The sequence below is a fragment of the Phalangium opilio genome, unplaced genomic scaffold (assembly GCF_054372755.1).
Source record: "Phalangium opilio isolate 3A_F unplaced genomic scaffold, DU_Popi_V2 ptg000079l_1, whole genome shotgun sequence".
Taxonomy (NCBI): domain Eukaryota; kingdom Metazoa; phylum Arthropoda; class Arachnida; order Opiliones; family Phalangiidae; genus Phalangium; species Phalangium opilio.
Genome location: NW_028324187.1, coordinates 4521751 through 4546408, shown reverse-complemented (window position 1 = coordinate 4546408; position 24658 = coordinate 4521751). Strand labels below are relative to the sequence as shown.

Here is a 24658-nt window from a genome sequence, read left to right as displayed (position 1 = left end):
CTAGAAGCAACAAAATATTAATCCTCTCTCCAAATACCTCCCCAAAAACACCGTTTTCCACTCCCTATGTATATAATTCTCTCTGATAGAAAAAAAATACTGTGAGACGCAAACACTTATGCTTAAATCCCCTTTGTATTGTTTTCCAAATACCCGCGTCACCTTGATTAAATCCGATTATCTCGAGAAAAACTTGTTCAGGAACAATATAACCCTTAATTTGCAAAAAAGAAAGAGAGAACTTAATCTTCAAACAAGAAAGAGATTACGTGTAACGCTTTTGTTCAATAACGCTATTATCGCCGAGGGATATACTTACCTTTTTGTTCAACACCAAGGACTGCTAAAAGATGCATTTTCACGATAAAATATTGACGTGATTCATATTTGATGATAGGATGTCAACCGAAGCTACTACAATTGGGCATCAAAAATAACTCCTTGCAAGGAACGGAGTCCGCGGGAAGTTGGTTCAAATTCACCCCAGACGATAACCTCAATATTTGCATACGTCGTTTAGATTTCGTTGTAAAAGTACACTAAAAAAAGCTCCCCGTCCTTATTACCCGTAAAAACCCTCGATTGAACATTGCATTCAAGAAGTCTTCGATCGTAGACACAGGTTGATATTTTCCCAGTTTTTTTCGCTAACTCTGCAAGTTGAAAACTTCACCTACGTCGTAACCAATCTTATATTGAAAATAAATTAACAATGAAGGCATCAAATTCTCAAATTTTCGATAATGGACAATAAGTAGTATGAAAATGATTGTCCTAAACAGGCGGTGACAGAAAACATTGGTTCTAAGGTCAGAAAGGTCAATATTTTCAAGGTAGAAATTTGTTGAATTCTCATGTTTAAAATATGAAAGGCTCAGGTGAATTGAAGCTTTCCATTTAATCTATTTCAGATGATATGCATTCGAAGGAAAACTTGAATAAAAATGAAAATGTAAGCTACTCGAATTGATAAGGCGTCTCTTGTTGAAAAGACTAACAGCATCGGGAGCATAGATGTTACAAATACGAAAACCTAGACATATATTGACCCACAATGGTTTTTTAAAATGTGCGTATATTTTTCACCAGGAAAATACATATTTATAAAGAATCTGGAATGAATAACAGGTCTCATTGTGATGTATGCTTGTCATACGACTTCTTTAAGCTAGAAGAAGGTAAGAAAGAGGCCCGTTAGCTAATTAATTTATTTTGGTTAGTATGATATTTAGTGGTGGTTAAATATGAATCCTTGTCTTCTAAGGTCAATTAAAGGTCATAAAATCCTCCAAATCTCTGCGAATTATGAACTTGGAAAAACAGTCACATGTAACACGATTTAATTACTTTGTAGATTTATCGCTAAACTCTAAGAAGGTTTTCGATGTTATTTTTTTAGATATCTATGTTTTTATCATAGTAGTACGCGACATTAGACTATTTTTTGGAATCGCTCGTTGGCTTTTATTTTCTCGTCTTGACTATAAAATGGCTTCTTTCAAAGGACCTTTTACCACCGAGAAACTCTTGGGCCTTGTTCAGATGCCTTTTAACGTTTTAAGAACAACTCGTAACATCACTGAAATTGCGTACTTGGAAGAAAAAAAAAATATCTACAAACGTTGAACAGTTGCCTCTTTTTTACGGACATTCTCTTAACGTCCAGTAAATGGTCTGATGGGCTAAAAGCACTTTCGAAAGTCCAAGAAGAAATAGAGGTCCTAACTCGAATTTAAAGATTTGTTGAAATTCATTTCGTATTTAAGGGTACTTTTAGGAACTGTTGGGAGTTTCTTATTAATCTAACTCAAATATCAATTGCAATTGCATTTTGTTTTCACTTTGCGATTTATAGCAACTCCAGAAGTCATTAAAATTTTCAGTTCAGGTCTTTCTTTAGCACTGAAGTGGTTCCAGGTCGTTGTTTTGTTGTTATTTGAGCGTTTCAAATGTGAGCTATTTCTCATAGACAATATTGTTGCGGCAGAATGTTTTGATCAGCTGTTATTGTGCCGAGTTTGAGAGTTGAACCAAACAGCGTGAAGGATGAGGAGGTCTACGCAGTGGCTAATCGATGTTTCAGCTCGAGACTTTTAGGCGTTAGCGTAGTGGTTTAATGGGTTGGGAACGAGACCGAATAGACCAGTGATCATCTTGCCCAGCTCTCCGTGTCCATATAAACGTAGCAGCTCCATTTAGTCTGGCGAAATCGTAAGACAATTTAAAAATAGATTAACTCACACATAATTTAGTCAGTTATACTTTTTGGTTATACCATAACCATATCATACCTTTCGTAAGTAAGTTTGCAAAAGCTTTAATCTATTCTGCATAAAAATTGTGATCTACTAAATACGTTGGAAGTATTTTTATCTGACCATAGGTTCATAAGATATGTTTCGTAAGTTAGTCACTGGTTACAAACTGGAGCTTGTCATGAAGTGACTTAGGTCATAGGTAAAGTGGCCCCTAGTGAAGCGCTGTCAAAGGTTTAGTACAGACTAAATAGGAAGATGGACTGCAAAATTAACCACCGAGTGTAGGACTCCAATTCTCGCTTGTCGTTCTTGAACTATCTCTCAGTAAGTCGATCTCTAGCATTACGAAGTATATAATGTCATACTTATTAAACTTATCTTCTACACTTATGATTTGACTCAGAGAAAAAAGTGGTTTGCCACTGGTTCGAACGATAAATGATTTTTAAAAAAGTTCTTACGTATTTATGTGATGAAAAGATTGAACTTCTTACTTTTAAGAAAGAGAAAACGAAAAATATATCAGGAATTCTTTTACTTAACTCGCTTAAGCTAGAGATAAATCTTTGGGAAATTGAACGGAAATATTTCCAATTCTAATTTGAAAGAGAGTTCCTGGAGTTTGGTTTGGAGGAATGGAAATTGGGGTACTGTGATCAAAATCCGGACTGCAGGGAAAATAAAAAGAAGGAAGATTTAAAAGAGGAAAAACTCTTTAACTTTTTTTCTGAGTTCCTGAAAGAAGACCACAAAAGGAAATCAAAAGTTTTAAACAAGGTATGAATAGGTTTGGTTACGTTAAGTGTGTTTATTAGTTGCTTATTTAATAAACTACTTCATGTAAGTACTGTTTGGAATCATGTAACTAACTAACCATTTCCTGGCCTAGCATGTTTATATAATTGTTAAGTATTTGGAAATTAACCAGTTTTCAAATAACGCCAGTACTATCTAAATGTAAATAATATTTCTGCTTAGTTCTAACTAGTTTTTAAAATAATGTAAAGGTTTTTCTTTTTCATAATTGCAGTTATACAATAAAAAAACGCAACTTATTGCAATCTAGCAATTCAGGTCATAAATTAATGAGATAGCTCATTAAGCCTCGCACCCTTAAATATTGCTACACACTCTAATTTAATAATTTTGGTGAAAACAGCTGTCCTTATTTTCTGAGGATTTCTTAAATCTTACCGTAAATAATGAGTACTTTCAGCAGAAATGTGAACATAGTTTGACTAAATGGAAAGAAATTAATTATTGTACATAATATTCTATTTCTACAAGTAATTCTTAAATACAACCCAAGTAGGAAACAGAGTCTTGGGTCTTGGTGAAGTAAACGGTTTAAAAATAAATGGTTTTCGAGACTTACGAGACATAGTCGACACATTTCTAAGACAAATGGATCCAACGCAATCTCGAAGCACTGGAAGGACGAAAAAAGGACATACACGGCTTCTAGAGGCTTTTAGTGACCTTACCGGAGAAATATTTAACGGATCACTAAGCACAGTGGCATTCTTCTTAAGAAGGATCATTCGCATTTATTGATCGAGAAGATGGGTTATGTTTTTTTTTCATTTCGTTCAAAAGAAAACATTATTTCTTCTTGAAAGCGCTTGAGAAATTGAAGAGAACTACCACTCATTGATGTTTACGGTAAATGAACGATATAATTGGCTGCGAAATCATAGGAAGAAGGTCAGGGCAAAGGACCAATTCCATGGGAACAAAGGATAGTTTATTGTCCAATATAACGAGGATGGAAAAATTATCTGTGTCGTTTAAGCTTCAGATTTTATCCCATACAAAACTAGATTTACTGCTAGAAATTGGTAAATTGTGGCTTTTACTCGGGTCAGCTATACACATATAAATCCGTAGATTAATGATTATTGCAAGAACTATTAATTTAATCTAGGTCACGAAAGGGAATGCCTTGTGAAACGTCCGAGGACAGAGGAGCGTGCAGAAGGGTACGTGGGTGATTGAAACAACATCGCGACCATATATCAGCTCCAATGATCGGCGCTAGATTTTGGCAATTGTCGCGTTTGAAAAGGCACGCATGCATATCTTTTGAATAAATAATTTCCGATACGTTGCCGTAATTTGTATAATGACGTGTAAATTTAAACGTATTGTTTCATACTTATTATTAAACCTACGTTTATTGCAAATACACGAAAGTTTAAATAAAGATCATAAAATATTTGATTATCTTTTGCGAAGCGCAAAAACACAAAATTCTCGAGTCTCTCTTAATATTTACTAATTGTATCTTCCAGTTGTTGTTCATTTAACAGTTGAGGAAACATGAAAAAACTACAAATATTAACGTATTTAAAAACAAGCAATTTATCCTCTAAAGGAAAATAACAAAATATTCTTCCCCTTTTGCAAATAAAGATGAGGAAAACCCTCGGGAAACCTCCCAAAATTCATTCAGGGAGAACAGATAGGCCTTCTGTGACTCTCACACGAAAGTATTGGCAAGGAAGATGCAAGCATACTTAAAGGCCGACTTCCATTGAAAAGGGTTCTTACGAACTGAAAACCGTGCATCGAGAGTAACAATGGAGCGACCGTGCCGATTTTCGAATCCCCGCTGGACAAAATTTTGAGGGGTTCTTACGAACTGAAAACCTTGATACGGGGGTTCTTACGAACTGAAGATAAACAATAGATATTTTCCTTCAGAGGGTCGTAAAAATCGGGAATAAAATATTTAAGAGACTTTCTATTGTTTATCTTCAGTTCGTAAGAACCTGCATAGCAAGGTTTTCAGTTCGTAAGAACCCCTCCAAATTTTGCCCCAGTGGGGACTCGAAAATTGGCACAGTCGCTCTATTGTTAAGAATCGATGCACGGTCTTCAGTTCGTAAGAACCCTTTTCGGTGGAAGTCGGCCTTTAATAAACAGTACTTTTTTCTTACGAGATTAAACATTGCATATCACTAAGCTTGAACTTTCTTTTAACGGCAAAAAAAAACCCTTAAGAATTCAAGGCAAATTGAATTGTAATTAGACTCTGAGAAATCTTTTATTTCGCTCCCAGTCATCAGAGTTTTTTACTCTCTGTAGAGGTTACAAGGCCTTGAACGATGCGATTAATCAGGCTAATTGCTCGTATTGTATTATACTCAATGGTAAAATGGCGAATTTCTCAATTAGTAAAATCAGTCTCTCTTAGAGTAAGACGGATTGAAATCAGAGAGTGGAGATGGGAAAATGGTTTAGAAGGATATACTGCATTCCCTGTGGGATTCTGAAACTGAGATGGCAGACTACAGTTGAGTTTAGCGTCTGAAGTCACCAGGGTTACTTCAAGAAATGGTTTTAGAAGTTAGTGCACTTGAAATATTTTGAAATGCAAAAAACCCGCGGTTGACGTGTCGTGTCGTGTCTAGGATTCAATCTCGAGGCCTATCGCTTACCCACAGCGCCAGCAGATGGCTCACAACAGTTTAACTATTAAATGTATATTTTATCAGGGAGGTGTAGAAATGGAGTCATATTGTGGGTTGAACTGGTTTTGGGTTAACTTACTAATCTACTAACTTTAGCTCCTAATATTCGTTTGGCCTAATATACCCGTCTATTTGTTGAGGGATTCAAATCCTGCAACACCGTTACGTAAATTCGTCCTGTGTATTGGCAGATTGTGTATTAGCGTTGCTAGAAGGAAATCTGTCATTTCTAACATATTCTGTCAAGATAAGTTCACGAGGCGTACGTGATTTGGGACTATATCAAGATTACAGAAATTATATGTTCAAGAAACACGAAAAAGCTTTAATATAAATATACTTCTGGATTCATGCACCCTCGTGTTTCTTAATAGAAAGTGAAGAAGTTTTGCACGTGGAAACGTCTTAAGTTGTTTTTTTAAATCTCAGAACAAATGACTTAAGAGTGTAAGCCGAATAAGAACGAATAGGGAGGGGCAGATAGGTTCGGCATTTTAAAAAGCCAAATCTGGTATCTCGATTTCCATTCTGGAATCAGTAATAATGTAAATCTAGATGAGGTTTTTTTCATCTCTCTCTCTCTCTCTCGCTCTCTCTCTGTGTTCTATCGATCCAAGAGCTAGAATTGAATTTTCAAAAGGAAGCCGGGAGAAGAAAAATCGATAATCAAGACTCTCGTATAAAATTCCATCTGAGAGAAAAAGTAAAAAAAAAGAAAAGTTAAGTTCAATTCGGAACATATTTTTACTATCGGTTTCATCATCGCAAAAAAAAAATAGAATTTAGAAAAAATTAAAAACTGTGAAAGAAAAAGGGGAAAAGCGTGGGGAAGGAAACAAACGTATGTGGGATCACAAAGTATGTTTCCGTCTGTGACATAGATGGCTCTTTTTCATTGAAAGTGTCCTATCCTATTGTGATGCTCTACGATTAAAATTTTCTAGTCGTAAATGAATGGAAATATGAAACCCGATTTATTTGACTTAATCTAAACTCAATATTGTTTTTAAAACACAAACGCATACAAATTCCGAGAACTCGAATTTCGTTGTCTTTATAGAATTTAATCCATTTATTTTTATAAACCAAATTAAACGGATATCGATATTGTTCAATAAATATTATTATTAGGAAATTTTATCCCGAATCTAAAAATTCTTTTATCCGACCTCATTGTTGGTGCACAATTACCGAGAGATGAGCATTTGATGATTTCTAGAGATATCATGACAATTAAACCGAGTATAAACTTAACTTTGACCCCTACCTAACATTGACGTCCGTGCAACCAAAGGAAGAAATATCTTATTCAAGTCCAATGTTCAGCCCTCGAGTATACTTTTGTTATGATAAGTAAAAACTGATCAGTGTCATATTGTAAATTCAACTAATTCTAGTTAGAGGCAATATTAAAACAATTTTTTTTGTACAACGTGAGTTATATGGGGTATAACAAAATGGTCTGCAGTATCATGGATGATATAGCCCTAGAAGAATTCAGCCCTTATAAATTGGCCACTAGCGATATGGCACAATGGAGCAATACTTAAAGGGGCTGTTCGGAGGACCGTATGATAAACGATGATGACTGGGGTAAGAAAGAAGAGCACCTTTAAGAAGACCTAGTTGCAGCCCAATTCATTTTTGGATATTTTTTAAGGAATCTCATTGTTGTACTCTAATAATATTTCTCTATGGAACGGAATTGATATTTTATCATCATTTTCTTCTGCTTGTTTCTCAAGATTATTGACCCTACTTATTAATGATTGTTTGTACTGTACATCTCAATAAAAGGTTTAAATCATAAGTCATCACGCAAGAGAAGAATTTTTGATATGAAGCTATATACATATTTTTCAGTTCTCAATGTCAATCAATGTCATGTTTTTCCAACCATATCTTGTGAGGTGGTAATTCTCTTAACCTTGTACCATCACATCATTAAAATATGGTAAATCTGAAGCCCTTATTACTTTGAGCTTTAAACGAAAACAATTTCATCTCCGAGACTTACAAGGACTATGGAATATTTATACTTAAAATTATATTTTAAATCGAAGGAAGTGAAAATTAAATTATAAGCGGATATCATTACAATAAACTTCCTCTTTTTTTGTAATCACAACTATAACACAGATTCATTAGCTACCGTGAAATTATAAACTGAAATGAACAGACATCATTAACAAATGTTTTTTGACACAGTGTCAATCAAGGAAGTTTTCATTATTACAAGATAATCATCTACAAGTTTGAGAATGCAGACATGGATTTAAGTAGTTGTTTTTTAATACCGTTCATTAGTAATAGGGCTTCATTGTATTAAAATCTTTCATAATTTCGAGACTAAGGTAGACAGAAAATGTTTATTTAATGAACCTCATATTGTTTTGATTTTGAGTTTCAAAGAATATGAAAACAGGTGAGGAAAATAGCTTCAATTTTTAACCTAGGCGTCTATGCCTAGTAAAATAGCCAAATGAAGTTTTGGAAGAGAAATGGAGAATGAAATTTTAACCAGTGTAATTTCAACCTTGTATTCCGAAAGTGTGTACTAAATAATCCAAAAGCCTTGAGGTATACATTTAGAGAGGGTTTTAATTTCTAAATTGTATGTTTTCCATTTTCCCCCTCGATAACAATTAAAATAAACATTGATTTAAGAAATTGGAGCTGTTACGGGGTTTGGTTCAAATTAGTAAAACCTTTTACGTAGTTCATCAACTACTCAAAATACTTTCTTTGCATTTGAGATATCAGAAATAGTGAATTCAAAGTCCACTTTTATTCAATTCCAGTATGTATCAATATATACTACAATGTTTACAACAATTAATACTAGTTAAAGATTGTACTAGGCCTAGACCCTCTTTAAACTATTTTTGCATATTGTCATCATTCCCATGGAGAATCACCTGGCAGAACGCCACTGAATCTTCACGATCGACTTTTAACGTTTTCTCCTCGTGCGACGTGAAAACATATCTTTCACGTTTCTAAAAATAATTATGTACAGGAAGAAAACATTCGAATAAAAACTCGAAAAAGCAAATGAGAAGCTCTGGCTTATAAAAAAAGAGCATTAAGTATCCTAGCGGACAGCGAGAAAAATTCAAAAAAGAGTAAAAGCAAGAGGAAAGTTGGTATTTAAACGTAAGTAGCGACGTTCCAAACAAACAGTTGAAGCTTCCCTTGTTTTTATAACTTTACGGAGCCAGTTACGTAAGTGGCTCCTTGTTATATAACTCGTAACTTAACGGGGAACGGTGGCACCGATGTTAGTAGAAAATAAAGGGGAGGTTGTCAACCCTTTGGGGAATTATTTAATCAAAGTAATACGAAGAAAATGATACTATTTTGCGTTACTTATTTTATAAAATACAATACCAGTTTTATAATTATTTCTCACTTATTTGAAGTAATGACGCTTAGAATTTAGAACTGTTTTGGTTACCTTTTTAAAATTACACAAGATATCATTACATTTAAGAATATGGCCTAATTCTAGAGACTATGTTACATACGCCTATAAATCTATTGTACTAAAGAAATAATTCATTTTTCAACCTAAGATTGCATGGTAGAGCGCCCCTATAATGTAAACTACAACTATAACTTACAAACTTGAAGAACCTTATCCGTTTGCAACAAAGTTTCACTAATTATCAAACCTTGTTACATCAAATATTCACCATTGTTCATATGACCTTAAGCGTTAGTTTACATCTTTCAAAATTGTTGACTACGCTAATTATTATTCGCAACATATATATTCCATAAATTCATAGTTTGTAGTCATTCACGGACTAAAGAAATTTGAAACTGAAATAGAAAATGCTTTTCAACAGAAATAAAGGTTTAGCTTCTTTCCAAAAATTTACACGCATAATCAAAAATCAGGGTAGAGGAACACTAGCCCCTATTATTAAAACTTAATATTCGGGAATGTTGCGTAAATACCTGGGACCTCCCACCCTCAATTAGCCATTTTTGGTACACCCTACCCCCTAGGCATTAAAATACCAAAATTTTGGAGGCCACATGGTAAGAGTTCCATATAAACCAGTTTTTTTTTTAGTTATATAACCGTAATTGTTTTTAATTTTTTTTTTTTTTTGCTAGTGGAAAAGTACCATTGTTAATTTTTTTTATACTTTTATTTTTTCCTTCTAAACCAGATTGAAATATTAATTGGATTTGAAGTAATGGTAATTTTAATGCGTAAAACGTGTCAATAATAATCCGAAAAGTTTAAAATAAAATGGACAATGTTTGAAATTTCAATTTATAAGAAAAATATTAATTTTTATTATATTAATAAAATTAGCATACGTGGTAGGGAGATATTTCAATGCAAAACTGAAGTATACCCTTCACTAATGATGTTTAAAAATCCTTAGCCCTGTAACTTTCACCACGTGTAAGAATTTAAGTCGAAACGTGACCAGCGTACCAACTCACGTAGAGTGGTTTGTATAATTAATTAAACGCTAATTTCTATATTTTATCATGAAAAAAAATTGGGGGAATGAAATATCTTGAATAAAAAGAGTTTAGTATTAATCATAGTTTTAGAAGCAAGATTTTAATTATTTCTTGTGATTTGAGATTATTGAATTATTGCACGAAACATCTAGTTTTCTCTCTTAACAGACACGCTCCCTATTTTTTTTAATAAGGAAATGAAATGATTTATGGTTAATAGTAAAATAAATTTTCAAGTATTTAGGAGGGCATAGGTCACTCTTTAACTTCCTATGTCAATTTGACACATTTTTCCAATTAATTTTGTCCTACTTTCAGAGTTGAAATTTTATATTAAATTTTAAGTTTGTACATTTAATTGAAAGTAAAAGTGGTGTTAACTTTTAATTATAATTAAAGCCACTTAATCTTAAAGACGGTTATACTTTATCGAGTGTGGTATAAATAAATAAAAAAAATAATAAATTTTAAGATTGTACAAGTAATTGAAAGTTAAGTGTTCTTAATTTTTTTATTATAATTCAATCCAATTAATTTATCAAGCGTGATATATAAAGAATACAAGTTTAATTAAGTTAATTTTCCCAGTATTTCAAATTAGGTTTCATTAAGTGGAACGAAAGCGCTAAAACATATTTCTCGGCTCTCGAAAATGATTTATACTAATTAACTCAAGGAAAACTGGTATAAGGTATAATGACGAAAGTGCGCCAGCCTCTTCATTATATTCTAATAACCTTGGTACATAGCGGCGTCCTCCGGGAAAGAGAAAAGCGAAAATAAAAAAAAATAAATTACCTCCGTGAAACTTTGCGTAGTTCTGACACCCGAGTAAGGCAAGAGGCATGAAGCTACTATTAGTAGTTCGGCATTCGTACAGTTAAGTCTAATATGTCAATTACTCTAACAGAAAAGACAGTCTTGCAATGGCCAGATTACGTATTTGTTTTGACGATACTTCTGTTATTCATAGGTTTAAGTATATATTTCAAAAGACGAAATCAAAATATCAATTGTTCCGGTGGAAAATTGGCCGAATTTCTTTTGGCCAGTCGTGGACTTTCGGTTATACCGGCCGCGTTCTCAATAGGAGCTACGTCAATTTCGGCCTATTCTTTGACAACAACTACAGGTGAAATGTATTTATACGGTGTGCAATACTCGATCGCGTATTTAAGTGACTGTTTGGCGACAATTGCCATCGCGTTTACCATCGTACCTATCTACAGGAGTTCACCGTACGTCAGTGTATTTCAGGTAATAGATGCGTTTTCTAGACCATTCTTACCCCATGACACAAATAACTTTAAAATAAACTTTGTTCGTACGTAATTCTTGGCATTTCGACAAAGAAAGCCAAAAGATTTACTGGATTAAAATACCATGAAGGATAATTTCATGGAACTTAAATTGACCCAGAATTAACTTTAAATGGATCATGATCATAATCAGTGTCTTGGCATTTCGACTAAGTAAGGCAATTTAAGGCAAACTTTCTTGAAATGCCACGAACAACAATTTAAATTAAGGTAGAATTAACTTTAAACGCATCACAATCTATGTTATAAATTGGGGTAGCAAGAAGCTCGGATTTCGCTACAACATTTATTATATAATATTTTTCTTCAAGCGAAGCGTCATTGTACGCGTTCGCACGCCTTCCTTTCTGGGAGCGTTGTTTTTCTGAGCTACTCAATAACTGTGAATGCTTAACTCGCCGGGAGTCCGACTTCAGCTGACGCGAAGCCCAAAAGCATTAGAGTAGGGTAGGCTTTCACTGGATCGTTTACGTATAGTACAGTCTCTCGTCCTTGCAAAGCACAACACGCGTGTCCTATCACTTATTGTCAAATAGGAACTTCGTGAACTGAATTAATTCTATAGCTAGATCAATAATTCTCACTGAAGTACGAACAGATACTTTTCTTCGTAAAATTAGGCTTAGTTCTTAGGAGAAAAGTTATATGAAGTTTAATGATAAACTTCTATATTGTAGATAGTTGTAACTGTTTGATACCAGTGTTTGGGTCGTTCCAATTTTAGATGAAATTTGTAAACAGACTGAATTTTTAATCCAAAATTGTACCAAATACACCAGAGTTTAGATGTTACGTAAAAACCGAATGTTAGCTTCCAAAATACAACAACCCAACCCAGATTCTTGATCTTTGCTACCTGGTAGGCCTAAACATACGCAAGATAATACATTTATACGCTCTAGTATATTTCGGGTAGGCCTACCTTAACAGAGAACCTGGATTGTTTATAGTAAGTCAAGCACGCCAAGCCCCGTTCATTTACAATCTAAACTTTGCCGCCACAACTTCTTTGGAACTTTATCTCAACTGTAAATTGCAAAGCAATTAGCGTAGGCTAAATAAGTCCAATCCGTAGTTGAAGTCAACAATCTCGTGCATGTTTACGTAATGTTTTCCCGGGGTCTATTATTAGTAGGCAATTTAATGACAAGAAAACTGCGGCGTATTATCAGAATATCAGAAGTCCATTACCTCTATTTAGAAAGTAAACAACAACCCTTCTCTTACATAACAATATTGATGAATCGCTGGTTATTCACGCGCCACCTCGTGATAGCGTTTCTCATATTTTCAACGCGATTCTCGCACCAAACCTTATATTATTGGGAAAAACTTCAATTTGGTGTGACTGTCTAAATAAAGGCAACATCGTTACTTGCCGACGAATTTAAAGAGAAAATCCGCGTTGAACATAAGATATGTTCCATAAGTGTAACGCTAGTCGTGAAGTGACGTAGGTCGAAACATTACAGATTTTCTTGACAAAATACTGAGGTGAACTTAAACCCCGTGTAATCAAATTTTAAGTTGTTATCAAATTAGCTCTCTGTAGGTCTGTGACGTTTCAAAGTTAAAGAAGTGTCACACTTTATATAGAATATATCATATAAATTTATGGTAAAACAAGTTATTATTCTGCACTATCCGTTACTAATGTTTGCTTGAAACGAAGCCTTAATGGTCTCCTGGAATATACAAAACATTTTACCTTTGTATTGAGTGACCCCGATTATACCTTGTTAGTAAGTCTTCTATTTTTCATATTGAAGGAGCTGCACTTATGAAATGCAACGCGTTTTCATTAAATTTGGGTTGTTTACATTTTTCTAATTGAAAAATATTGTAGGCCTATATTCCGTGAAATCTTTACAAGTTATTTACTTTAATTAATTTCCACAGCTCTTCGAAGAGAGGTTTGACGGCTGTGTGAGACGCATATTTTCCTTCATTTATATGATCAATAAGGTAAGGTCAAAACTATTTACACCGTTGGGATAGTTTAGAGCATGTAAATATATTTTTTGTTTCTTAGTTCTTCAATTATAATAGTACAGGTAAAGTTATGTAGAAAAACTAAATTATCGTTTGCGTTTACTGTTTTTAACCCATTTTATTTTACTGTAATGCATTACGACGAACAACTTTTAGAAGTGCATGGGCAATTATGCATACTATAGAATGGTACAAAGAGGCGAAATTTTTAGTGGCTATTTTTGTGCGCGTAGGAGGGGTATAATTTAAACTTATCTGTGCCCTGGGTGGATTATTATCTACTAAAACTAGCAGTCCTAGGTTGCCTTCCACAAACTCAAAATACCATGAGCTACGGTACATCAGCACTAGGGATAGACACGCGTATATAGTATGGCGTTTTAGCTAACGAGGAGTACGTTTCAGTTATCCGTTTTCTTTGTCGCGAGTTCTTGACATTGACAAAGTAAGGTCTTCAGTAAGACCTTCTGTTGTAGGTCTGACATTCAGGAGCCAATTTTCAGAAAATCTTAGTCTAGGCCAACTCCTAAAAGGCGTGTAACAACTGCCTGTCATCTATGACGAGTTCAAAACATGTGCATTGTGTTCCACAAAGGGTGGTTGGAGAGAATTATTGTGGGTTGTTCTATGGGTCATTTTGAGTCCAAAATTTTCAATGACATCTTGCTTTAAGTGTCACTTTTACAAGTTATTTATTAAAGTGTTTGTAAAAGGCTCATAGTTTGCTGTCTCTGTTGTTGATCTACTCTTGCACCTTTGATAACTTAGATTTTCTACATGGGATTGGTTCTATACCTTCCAGCCATTTCTCTCACCACATTGACACCGTTTGACACTCGGGTGACAACTTTAGTTCTTGGATTTGTATGCACCGCTTACAGTTCTTTGGTAAATGAACACTTATTATTATTTTGAACTTGAGGTTTTAACTAAACTACTTCGAATTATAGGGTGGGTTCCGAACTGTGGTGTGGACTGACGTAATACAGTGTATTTTACTCATGGTTGCCCTGTTAATGGTAATAATTCAAGGCGGACTACGAAGTGGAAGTTTAGGTGACGCGTTTTCGAAGTCTGTAGATAACGGATTCCTAACTGCTATACAGTAAGTAACGTACTAGTTACACGGTAAATAATAGTAAGCAGAAACGGATGTAATAAGAGCGTCGGAGCATATATAGCTTTAGCCTATTGTTGTAACCTAATTTGCATGGTCTCTAGTTTCTAAGTCTTTGTTCACCGGTCTTTTAGTAAGAACCATGATGCTAAATAGTAAATACTTATTGTTTTGATAAGAAAGGTTTCTTTCTGACTCAAAACAGCCAATGAATAATGAACTAATCTTAATTCTATTGAAAAATTAATGTTAAACTGATCCCTAATTACTATCCTAATTACATAATAAATCAAACCCTTTCAGTTGGAATGAAAGTGATAATATCCGTTACTCAATTTGGCCGGTTATCGTGATTGGAATATTATGGGCTTTGGATTCTTTCCTAATTAGTCAAGCCATTTTACAAAGAGTATTAGCATCCAGGACAACTACAGTGGCCAGAAAGTAAATCTAAGATGAAAAGTGTTCTTTATCCCGTTATGAGTTAACAATAATATTTTATAATTATAATTCAGTTCCGTTGTTTTGTCCGGCATCATCAAGGCTTTAGTTGGATTCACCGTCATGGTGGCCGGTTCCATGCTTTATATGTGTTACGGCCAATGTAACCCATTAAACATATCCGACCATACCGGAGTTAAGAGAATAGATCAAGTAAGAGTTGTTGAATTATCATTTAACGTAATTATAAATTTTGTTAACGTAACTAGCGCCACTCTCCCAGGCTAAAATCTGTTAAAATTGGTGTGGTAATTAAACTCGTTAAGGTGTGAATGAAACGACAACAATTTTAGACATATTCGGTAAGCCTAGAGTCGTCAGTAATTTACCTATTTATAAAATGGTAATTTACCCTCATTTCCTACATGTTTAACCTTAAATTACTTCTAATTACCAAATTTAAATAGTAACTTACACGATAAATTTTGTCACTTACCGGCGACCGTTCAAATATTATGTATGTGTGAAAAGATTCATTCTACGATGGGTTAACTTACTAGGCCTAATTGTACATATTAAGATAATCACACACGATCATTGTGTAGTTGTTCGTATACGCCATTGGAGATCTGTTCTATCACTACCCCATTCTTAAAGGAGTTGCCATTTCCGGAATCATCAGCGCATCTCTAAGTACATTCTCATCTTTCATTAACGCATTCGCTGCTCTTGCATTAGAGGACTTCTTGAAGCCCTTATTTCCAAAATTAACGCAAAGAGACGATCTCTCAGTCAAAATCTGCATGGGGTTAAGTAAGTATTTTTTCTATTATAATATCTTTGTTCATTGTTTCAAATTGTTCACTTTTTTAAGGTTTCGCTTTCGGTGGAATCTGTACGATATTCAGTTTCATTTTACCACTTATGGGTGACAATGGTGTTAAAGCAATTAGCTTCAGCGGAGGAATTCTTCAAGGACCATTAATAGGAATAGCGTTTCTGGTTTTATTCTACAAAAGGCTAACGAAGAAGGTACAAAAAATATACCTGATAACTATTCGTAACAGTTTCGAAGGGAACCCAGATATTGATATTGATGTTGTGATTTATAGGCTTGCCTTGTTGGCCTCGCTACTGCCATGTTATTCAACTCTTGGTTGATTATTGGAAGTGCTTTATACGTCGTGCGACCAAAGTATGCCACGTTGGATCTCTCCACTAACGAATGCGAGGGGGATTATTGGGAATTGTCCTCGCACACTTCAAACACTTCACAATCATTCAGTTATTCAAACAATACGTTTCAAATTGAGCACAGTTCAGAGAGGTAAGTTTGATCTAATCAGAATTAGAATGAAATCTGAAGAGAATGATTAAACTTTGTGGATTTAATTGTATTTTCTATTTTTGCAGCAGTACACTGATGAGTTTCTACAAAATATCTTTCATGTGGTACATGCCATTAGGTTTTTTCGTGGCTTTACTAATGGGCATAACATTTTCCGAATTATCTAATATTCCACGTAAGTATCTATTTCAACCTTTACATCCAACTAAACTTAAACAATTTCGGTATTTTTTTTTAATTACTAGGTCTTGTTAGGAAGTCCAAAAGTGCATCAGTGAATTTTACGAAAAAGAAACGGTAAGATAATCTTTATCTCGTAGTTCTACTATAAAATTAAGAATTACAAATGCGAGTAATAGGCGTAGTGTTTACTAATACTAAATTTGATAAGAGTTGATTAATTTTATATATTTTAATCACTAATCAAGAATTTTATTTGTTTAGACGAAATGAATCAGGGGAAGACGTCGAACTATTTTAAATATTTTGGAGCGCAATATTTTTTTCATATTTCTACATCTTTGTACTTAAACATTAATAGGATAATAAAACATGTTACGTTGCGAACATAGTGTTATTATTTTAAAAAAATATTAATAATATTGCATATGAATATTCTTAAGTTCAAACTAAGTGGAATGTGTCAGGGTCTACTACATTTAGTTGCGGAGATATGGGCTTCCAACCATTGGCCATCAAACCTTCATGTCACTCAAATCAAGAAAATTATCCTCAATTTCAAATCTAGTATTTTTTAATTTAACCGCTGGTTTGTTTCTTACATATTATAGGGATCCTAATTGATTCAAAGTATTTCCTGTCATCTAGGAGCATTTTATTTTCTATCGTGAAATCGATTATGTATAATGAATTAAATTTAAAAATAAATTATCTCACTTTGCTTTTTAATTAAAAAATTAGTAAACAATTATTTGAAATAATCAAGATATTTGAGATCAACTAATGTAGATGTCACTTTAAAACATTTCCGTAGAAAATACAATAAAAACCGCGCGAAACTCGAGTTTATACAAACGTGAAAGAGGTAAAACCTAGGCATACTTTATGGAATGAAGTTCGTGGGTTTCAACTAATTTCCATAATATTTGGTATAATAGTTCCGTATATCCTATAGAAGGTCTTTATTTCTTTTAATGTCGATATTTTTAAATGTTGGCTTGAAAAGCAACAACAATGTTTTGACGGGCAATGCAGAGTCCCTTTACTGTTAGTTATTTATAAACTCACTATTAGCAAAAATTAAAATAAAGAGAAGTTATCTTAGGATGTCATTAGTGAACAGAGTTCAAAAATCAAACTGACTTTGGGCTAACGTACGCTATCCTTGGTGCTGCCACTGAATTGTTCAGTCAAAGTCGTTTAATTTCACTGATAATAGACTTATGGTAAAAGGTTAAAAAGAATCGGTTTTACCCCAAAATTTCCCACAGCTTGCAAACTTTGTTTAGAAATAAAATTATAACGAATGCATCATATCATTTAATGACGCATGCATGTTTGTTAAACCTGCAGTCCAAATATTTCGTAGAAGTCCGCTTAAATCGGATCAAACGTTTTAAAGCAATATAAAAAACAAGAGAATAAAAGGCTTCCCAGTAACTGCTCTCTTTAACAATAGCTAAAAAAACCATTTCAAAAAGTGCTCCCTACAATTTCAAAATTACGTCATGTCCTTTCTATAGTTCAAGCTACGATAAATAGATGGCGCTGGGCTGTCTATCTGACTATTAAAGTCTATATAAAACCAGGGAGGAGTAGAAAAGGAGTCGTATTGTTGGGTCAGTTCAGTTTTCCCACATTTTAATAATGACGCAGTTGTATTCATTGTAATTAGTTTTAAGCAGTTTTCAGTTATGTTTTAATATCATACTCCCATGCACTTTCGTATTTAAAAATATTTCATTTTTGGAAATATAGGACTTCAATGCAAGTCAAGTTGAGTTGTCATTGGCTAGTTTTTAATATAAATTGCATAGCATATAGTAACCTTCCGCTGTACTTTAGAACCTACTGCAAATTAAAGTTGATAAAATATAGTGGGCAAAAAGTGTTTTCAAATTATCAAGGTTACTTTTATTATTACTTGTAAAAAAAATACTATCTGTGGGTAAAACACCTCATCGCGACCAGGAAAATACGGCAAATTACATACAACCGTAGATTTTTATAAAAATAGGCGCTTTTGATACCGACCGCGATGAGTCTACCGATTTGGTTAAAAACGTCCAACGACAATACTAGGTAAAAGTGAAACGGAAATTAAGTCCACCTGTAGTCAAACAAAGAAGTTACTAGCCAGTTAAGTTGAACGTAAGAAAATCAACTATGAATACCCGCTTCATAGGCTTATATAATTGTTGTAGGAGATATGACTCACATAAAAGAAAAGAATAGATAATTTAACTTTAAATAAAATTTCAAGTTGTCTATTCATCCGTTAATAAAACTTCAAAAATTTATATTGCAATTATTCTTAAGTATATAGTAAGGACGATGTACTTGGGGTTCGCATGAACACTTCAATTATATATTCTAAATATTGATACCGTTATGTCAATAAGTATCCATAGTTTTCTGACAAAGAGGATTGATACCATTTACACCAGGAAGCCGGGCTACTTTGCAGACAAATTGCAGTATACCAAGTAGCATGGTCTCCTGGTGAACGTCTGAAAACTGCATTTGAAAGAGTATCACTTCTTGAATTCTGGCGATAGAAAAATTTCGAAAATTTAATATAATTTTGTTACTAATAAACACTGGTTATTTTTAATGTTTTTGGCTTACAGATAAAACCTTGAATTACGAAAAATATTCACGTACGAGCGTGTTAAAAACGTCAAAAACTGCTTTACCAATACAATTATATTGTTATTGATTGCCAGACAATAACCTTTTATAAATGCATTTTGTAAGTGGAACTAAATGCTTTTGAATATATAAACGTAACAACATTTTCCCTTTTTTTTTCTAATATATGTGTATAAAGAATTGGCGACCGGCAACATCGCACTCAAAACAATACCGGAACCCTAATCCTAAATTTGTTTAATCTGTCATTCGATCGAATAATTATATCCGGCGGAATAAAAATTAAAGAGAGTTAAGCCTAAAGAAACCGCGTATGAATCTATTTTATTATCGCGTGAATATAGTAAAGCTATACAGTTTCGCAATTTTAATTTTGAACAGAAATTCGGATTGTTTAGATGGATTATTTGGTTCCAATATAACCTTGAACATCGTGTAGCTTGGAAAACAAATTAGTTAGCGGCAATGAAAAACTATATATTTCCTAAGAGAATATTTTAACCTAATTATTACTCCGGTGTTTCCAGCAAAGTTTTCATAGATGCAACACATCTGTTGTACAATTATAAATAAGCAAATAAAGCTGATCTAAAAAGACCCCGTTTTAAAATCTCACGACACTTTACATCGTATATTAAAGAAAAACGTAACCATTATAGGGAGCTAACAACTGGCTGGGGTGAAGAAATAGACTGACGTCACGCAGCCCCCTCTGGTTGGCATTTTAGCGCGTAGAATACTGTTTCCAACCGTTAGGGGGGATGAAACTTCAGTAAGAGATAGAAGGATGTGACGTTTCAGGGTCAGAACTGTTAGCTCCCTATTCTTCAACAACTACAACAAGAGCCTTGTTTTTCTTGGTAGTATTAAACCAATTCTTCGTGTCCGCTTAAAAGCTGCGATCCGATTAATAAAGTCACTCTATTACGTTTAAAGATAACTATACCGATAAAGTGGCAAAGAAAACTTTCTTGATTCGATTATTGCGCTTTTGAAAATCTTTATAAATTCAATTTATTACCCTCACGACCTGGTGAGCCGTGAAGAGAAAAAAATGTATCGTCACGCCAGACGTTTTTCTGGTGAAATACGATTATTTACTCGAAATATCGCAGTCTTCTCATGATAGATTGAGATCTAAACCTAAATACTAGAGTGCTTAACCCTAACCCTCAAAACGAGAATAGCATAATAAAATTAATTACCCTTTTGGGGTTTTCCAGGAAAACTATTTGAGAAAATGGTTTGTTTGTGTATTTATTTATTTATTTAATCTTTATGCAGAGTCAAAATTCCTTACCAAATTTGACCAAAATTCATGATTGATATCAGAAAATCTATGGGAAGGTTTCAGTTCCTCAAGGTTGGGTCCGCGAACCCCTAGCCATTAAACCGTTAAGAACGTTCTAAACTAGGCTCGAAACATTTTACCTTTTTTATTTCAATAATTAACACCAGAAGTGAGATGAGACTAGAAGTACTGAGCTAACCAAATTCTTCACTTGGCGAAAGTGAATATTCTTGATAACCCACCAACGGTTAGCCCTCTGGTAGCGGTTTCTGAATTCTCCCTCCAAAACGTGAGACGCTCGCGGCGGTAGACGGCTGAACTAGATTCAAGCACAGGCGTCCGTGTTCCGCGGCTTAAGGTTGAGGGTAAGGGGGTAGGAAATTCTTTGGAACTCGACCAATTTTTTCTCTCTAGTGTAGGCGCAATGGAAGCGGCTTAAAATCCTCAAATTTGTTCACTAGTGCCAGGATCTACTACCAATGCTAGAGCTCTTTACTTCTAGTCGCATCTTACTTCTGTTAAAACTAAAGGATGATTTTATTTCCTCAAGGTTGGGTCTGCGAACCCCTTGTTATTAAGCCGTTAAGAACGTTTACTCTAAACTTGTAACATTTCAGCTAACATAGCATAGTTTTATTAAATATGCTATTAAATATTAATTTCCTAAAAAACAATTAACATCATGCAGGTTTTAAGTGAGACCATAGACTAATTGTCGTCTTCATATACAGGAATTTCTTCCCAATTTTCAGTTCCTTTTTAAACCGTTGGGTACCTTAGCTAATAATATTAAAAACACTACATTTAAAGAGATCCATAATAATTGGGTGAAATATTTAAATATAATAACAAACTATATATCATATGAACCGACAGGAAAACAATTCTCGTTGAATAATTTTGGAACTATTAATTATACACCCACAGACAAATCAAACGATCATGATAAATGACTCAGATATTTGTAACCGACGGAACTTGGCATCGTAATAAATACGCTGACTATACGAAAAGGGGGAAAACGCTACCAGGAGAAAAATAAAGAAACAAAGGCACAATAATTTCAAACGGCCATAGTATCAAGCCTATCTTCAATATAAAACCTTAATAAATCTCAAATGCTTGGTTAACCGGGTGTCCGGGTCCTTTACCGGACTCTTTAATCGTACCTGTAACCTTCAGAATGGTCACGCTAACTTGAAATTAAGGGGGCTAGCGTCTAGTTGAAGTCTCGAGCTGACTAACCTGAGTCACACCGCTGTTATATGGACGGTGTGTCATGCAATATTATATATATACACATTCCTTTTGCATATAAGATTCGGTACACAAAGAGTAGACAGGTGTGAAGTGATATCATGGAGCTAGTACCAAAAATCTGGGCTAAACTTCTAACGTAAAAGGCTTTCAATTTTAATTATTTACTATTTATGCAGTGTTCAATTTTAAACCTTTCTTAATATAAGTAGAATTAAAGCAAAAACCTTCAGATGAAATTAATTTAATTTAAATAAATAAATTATATTATATAATATTAAAACTGGCTTTAACATTGAACTTAACCCCAGCAGTTGTAGGTCAGTTTTTCTATTTTCTTCACGAAATTGATAAAATGTTCAAAAATACAAATTTTCTTATTAATATGAAAGATTTTATTTAATATTTCACTATTTCATTAAGAAAAAACCTTCCCTAAAAAATTCAAATGCATCTGATTATTACAAAAAAACAAATATGCGTGTAGGTCCATTTTATTTTCTAATAAATTCCGTTGACGTTTAATCTAATGGTTAATAGATGTCGTAAGAGAGGATTTGAGGTTCTTTATAATCCGATATATATTTTATTCAACGCATAATCGGTGCATTGCATAATTCTGACAACAATAATAAAGAATTCGCCTAAAATTCAACACGCAATAACCGGGCTGGCACGCGACGCAATCACGCCTATTTCCACTCTCAAACCAGAGATAATACTTTCCAGATAATATCTCTGCGTAATTTGGATGTTTGTTGCGTTAGATTATCATACAGTTTATGCGGGAAAAAAGCTGCAACAAGTGATGTGACATAACAGCATCGCAGTTACTAAATAGCTACATGAACATGTAAATGCCTATAAAATGTAGGAAACTAGGCGTTATTCACACCATCAGGATGTTTGTGAAAAGTCCATCAATAATGAAAGGGCGTATTTATTGGGCCATTTTGAGTCGAAAATGTTCTATGACATTTTGCCGTCCGAGCCACGGTTTTCGAGTTATGATTTGAATATTTTAGGGATGACCCCTTCATTAAATTAGCGCTGTCTTTCAATTTCTTAATTAAATTTAAGGGGTCATCCGTAAATTACTCCAATCATAACTTGAAAACAGTGGCTCGGACGGAAAAATGTCATAGAACATTTTCGACTCAAAGTGGCCCAATAAATACGCCCTTTCATTATTGATGGACATTTCACATCCTGTTCACACCTTTTCAATCCATATTATCAAATTTCAAGAACAAATTCATATGTACTGTTAAGCCTCAAAATTTTACATTTTAATTTCTCCTTATATAGCCAACAAACAAAGCACAAATTCCACTTTTTCTTAAGCATGTCTTTAAATTTTAATTTAAAAACTTTAAGGTTTAATCCGCAAATTTAATTACACTAACTTTAAAGAATAAGGTTTGAGAAAGGCAACTGAACCTTTTATACTTCGCATCCAATATCATATAAAGAACCTTGGAAATAATCAGAGGCGTTACGTGTAACGGTATTGTTCGAATTCCCAGAAATATACACACCGGCCCAGGCCATTTAATAATTGTTTCTGCTCTTTAGAAAGATGCGTCGTTGATCCCTATTTGTTAAACCAAACCGAGTAAAAAACTACATCCTTTGTAGCTAAAGTAACTAGAAACGCATCACTAATAACAGAGCAATCCCCAAAATCAAATCTCTTCTAAAAAATTAAGCGTAAACGGTAATTTCTCGATTAAAATGAAAATGAATTAAACAAAAGTGCTCAAATTCTCAAGAAATTCTGAGAAATTTAGTTGAATTTACTATTACTAAACTAAGAAACTTCTCAAAATGCGGGGATTTGAATTTACTTCTATTACTAAACTAAGAAACGTCTCAAAATGATTTTGCCTTGTTGGACTTTAATCGGGAGCAGACAGCATTTTAAACTATTTTCCAGAGCCTAGCTCCACTGTTTAATTGTTATCACTTATGTTAACTATAATTATTTTTCAGTACAGTTTTCAGACAAGGAGGGTTGATACCATTTACAACAGTAGGTCAAGCTACCACACGGAAAAATTGCACTACCACGTCACCTGTCCTCCAGAAGTAAATGGTATCAATACTCCAGTCTGAAAACTATACATATTCTGAACTTGTAAGATGTTTCCAAAGGAGCGTTAAGTTCCAAATTAAACCCCAGTTAGAGACAATAAAATTAGTAATTTCGGTTTAATTTAAGTCTGATTCGAGTGATAATTCGCCATAACCTTGTGTTAACTATTAACTACAAAGTGGGCTAATGATAATTATTTTTTTATATCAGTTTTGGATTATACAGTAAAGTGGAGTCAGAATTCAAAGAGAGAGAAATTGTAGGTAAAAATTTCTGGGAAATACCGGGGACCCCTGCTTCCGCAAAAAAGGATATTAGAGAAAACGTTTAGCTACACGCGAACTGAACTCGGAACCTCTTATACCCTAGCTCTATTCTTCCATTGATTTTAAGGCGAATTCCGAAGAGTGTGTGTATGTGTGTGCAAGGGCGTATTACCCGAATTCAAAGTAATAGGCTATACAGGCTCTAAAAAGGTTTTTCGAGTCCAGCCGATATTTTACTTTTGTATAAACAATGTTTATCGCTGGAATTCAGTTTTCTTTTATATGATGTGATTTTGAAGGGAAAAAACAAATAGTTACTTACAGGTTAGTTGCAGAAAGATGTTCCATTTCCATCTCATGATGTATTAAAGGGTTGTTGTTCACATTGTAATCGCGCGCAACTACACACTTGCTAGTACCGATAATTGTCAAACTTAGCAAGTTGTTACGTAAAGAACGTTCGGATTGTACTGATAATTCT

General features: G+C 33.9%; 1 protein-coding gene across 1 annotated transcript; it reads left to right on the top strand.

Moving 5' to 3' along the window:
* Nucleotides 1-11110: 11110 nt before the first annotated feature.
* Nucleotides 11111-23908, top strand: LOC149654299 (sodium-coupled monocarboxylate transporter 1-like). Its single transcript, XM_089845249.1, has 12 exons — nucleotides 11111-11476; nucleotides 13438-13503; nucleotides 14299-14418; nucleotides 14481-14635; nucleotides 14951-15091; nucleotides 15163-15301; nucleotides 15694-15901; nucleotides 15963-16120; nucleotides 16201-16415; nucleotides 16502-16611; nucleotides 16682-16733; nucleotides 23809-23908. Exons 1-12 carry the CDS (start codon nucleotides 11111-11113, stop codon nucleotides 23906-23908), a joined length of 1830 nt encoding a protein of 609 aa, XP_089701375.1.
* The last annotated feature ends 750 nt before the right edge of the window (nucleotides 23909-24658 follow it).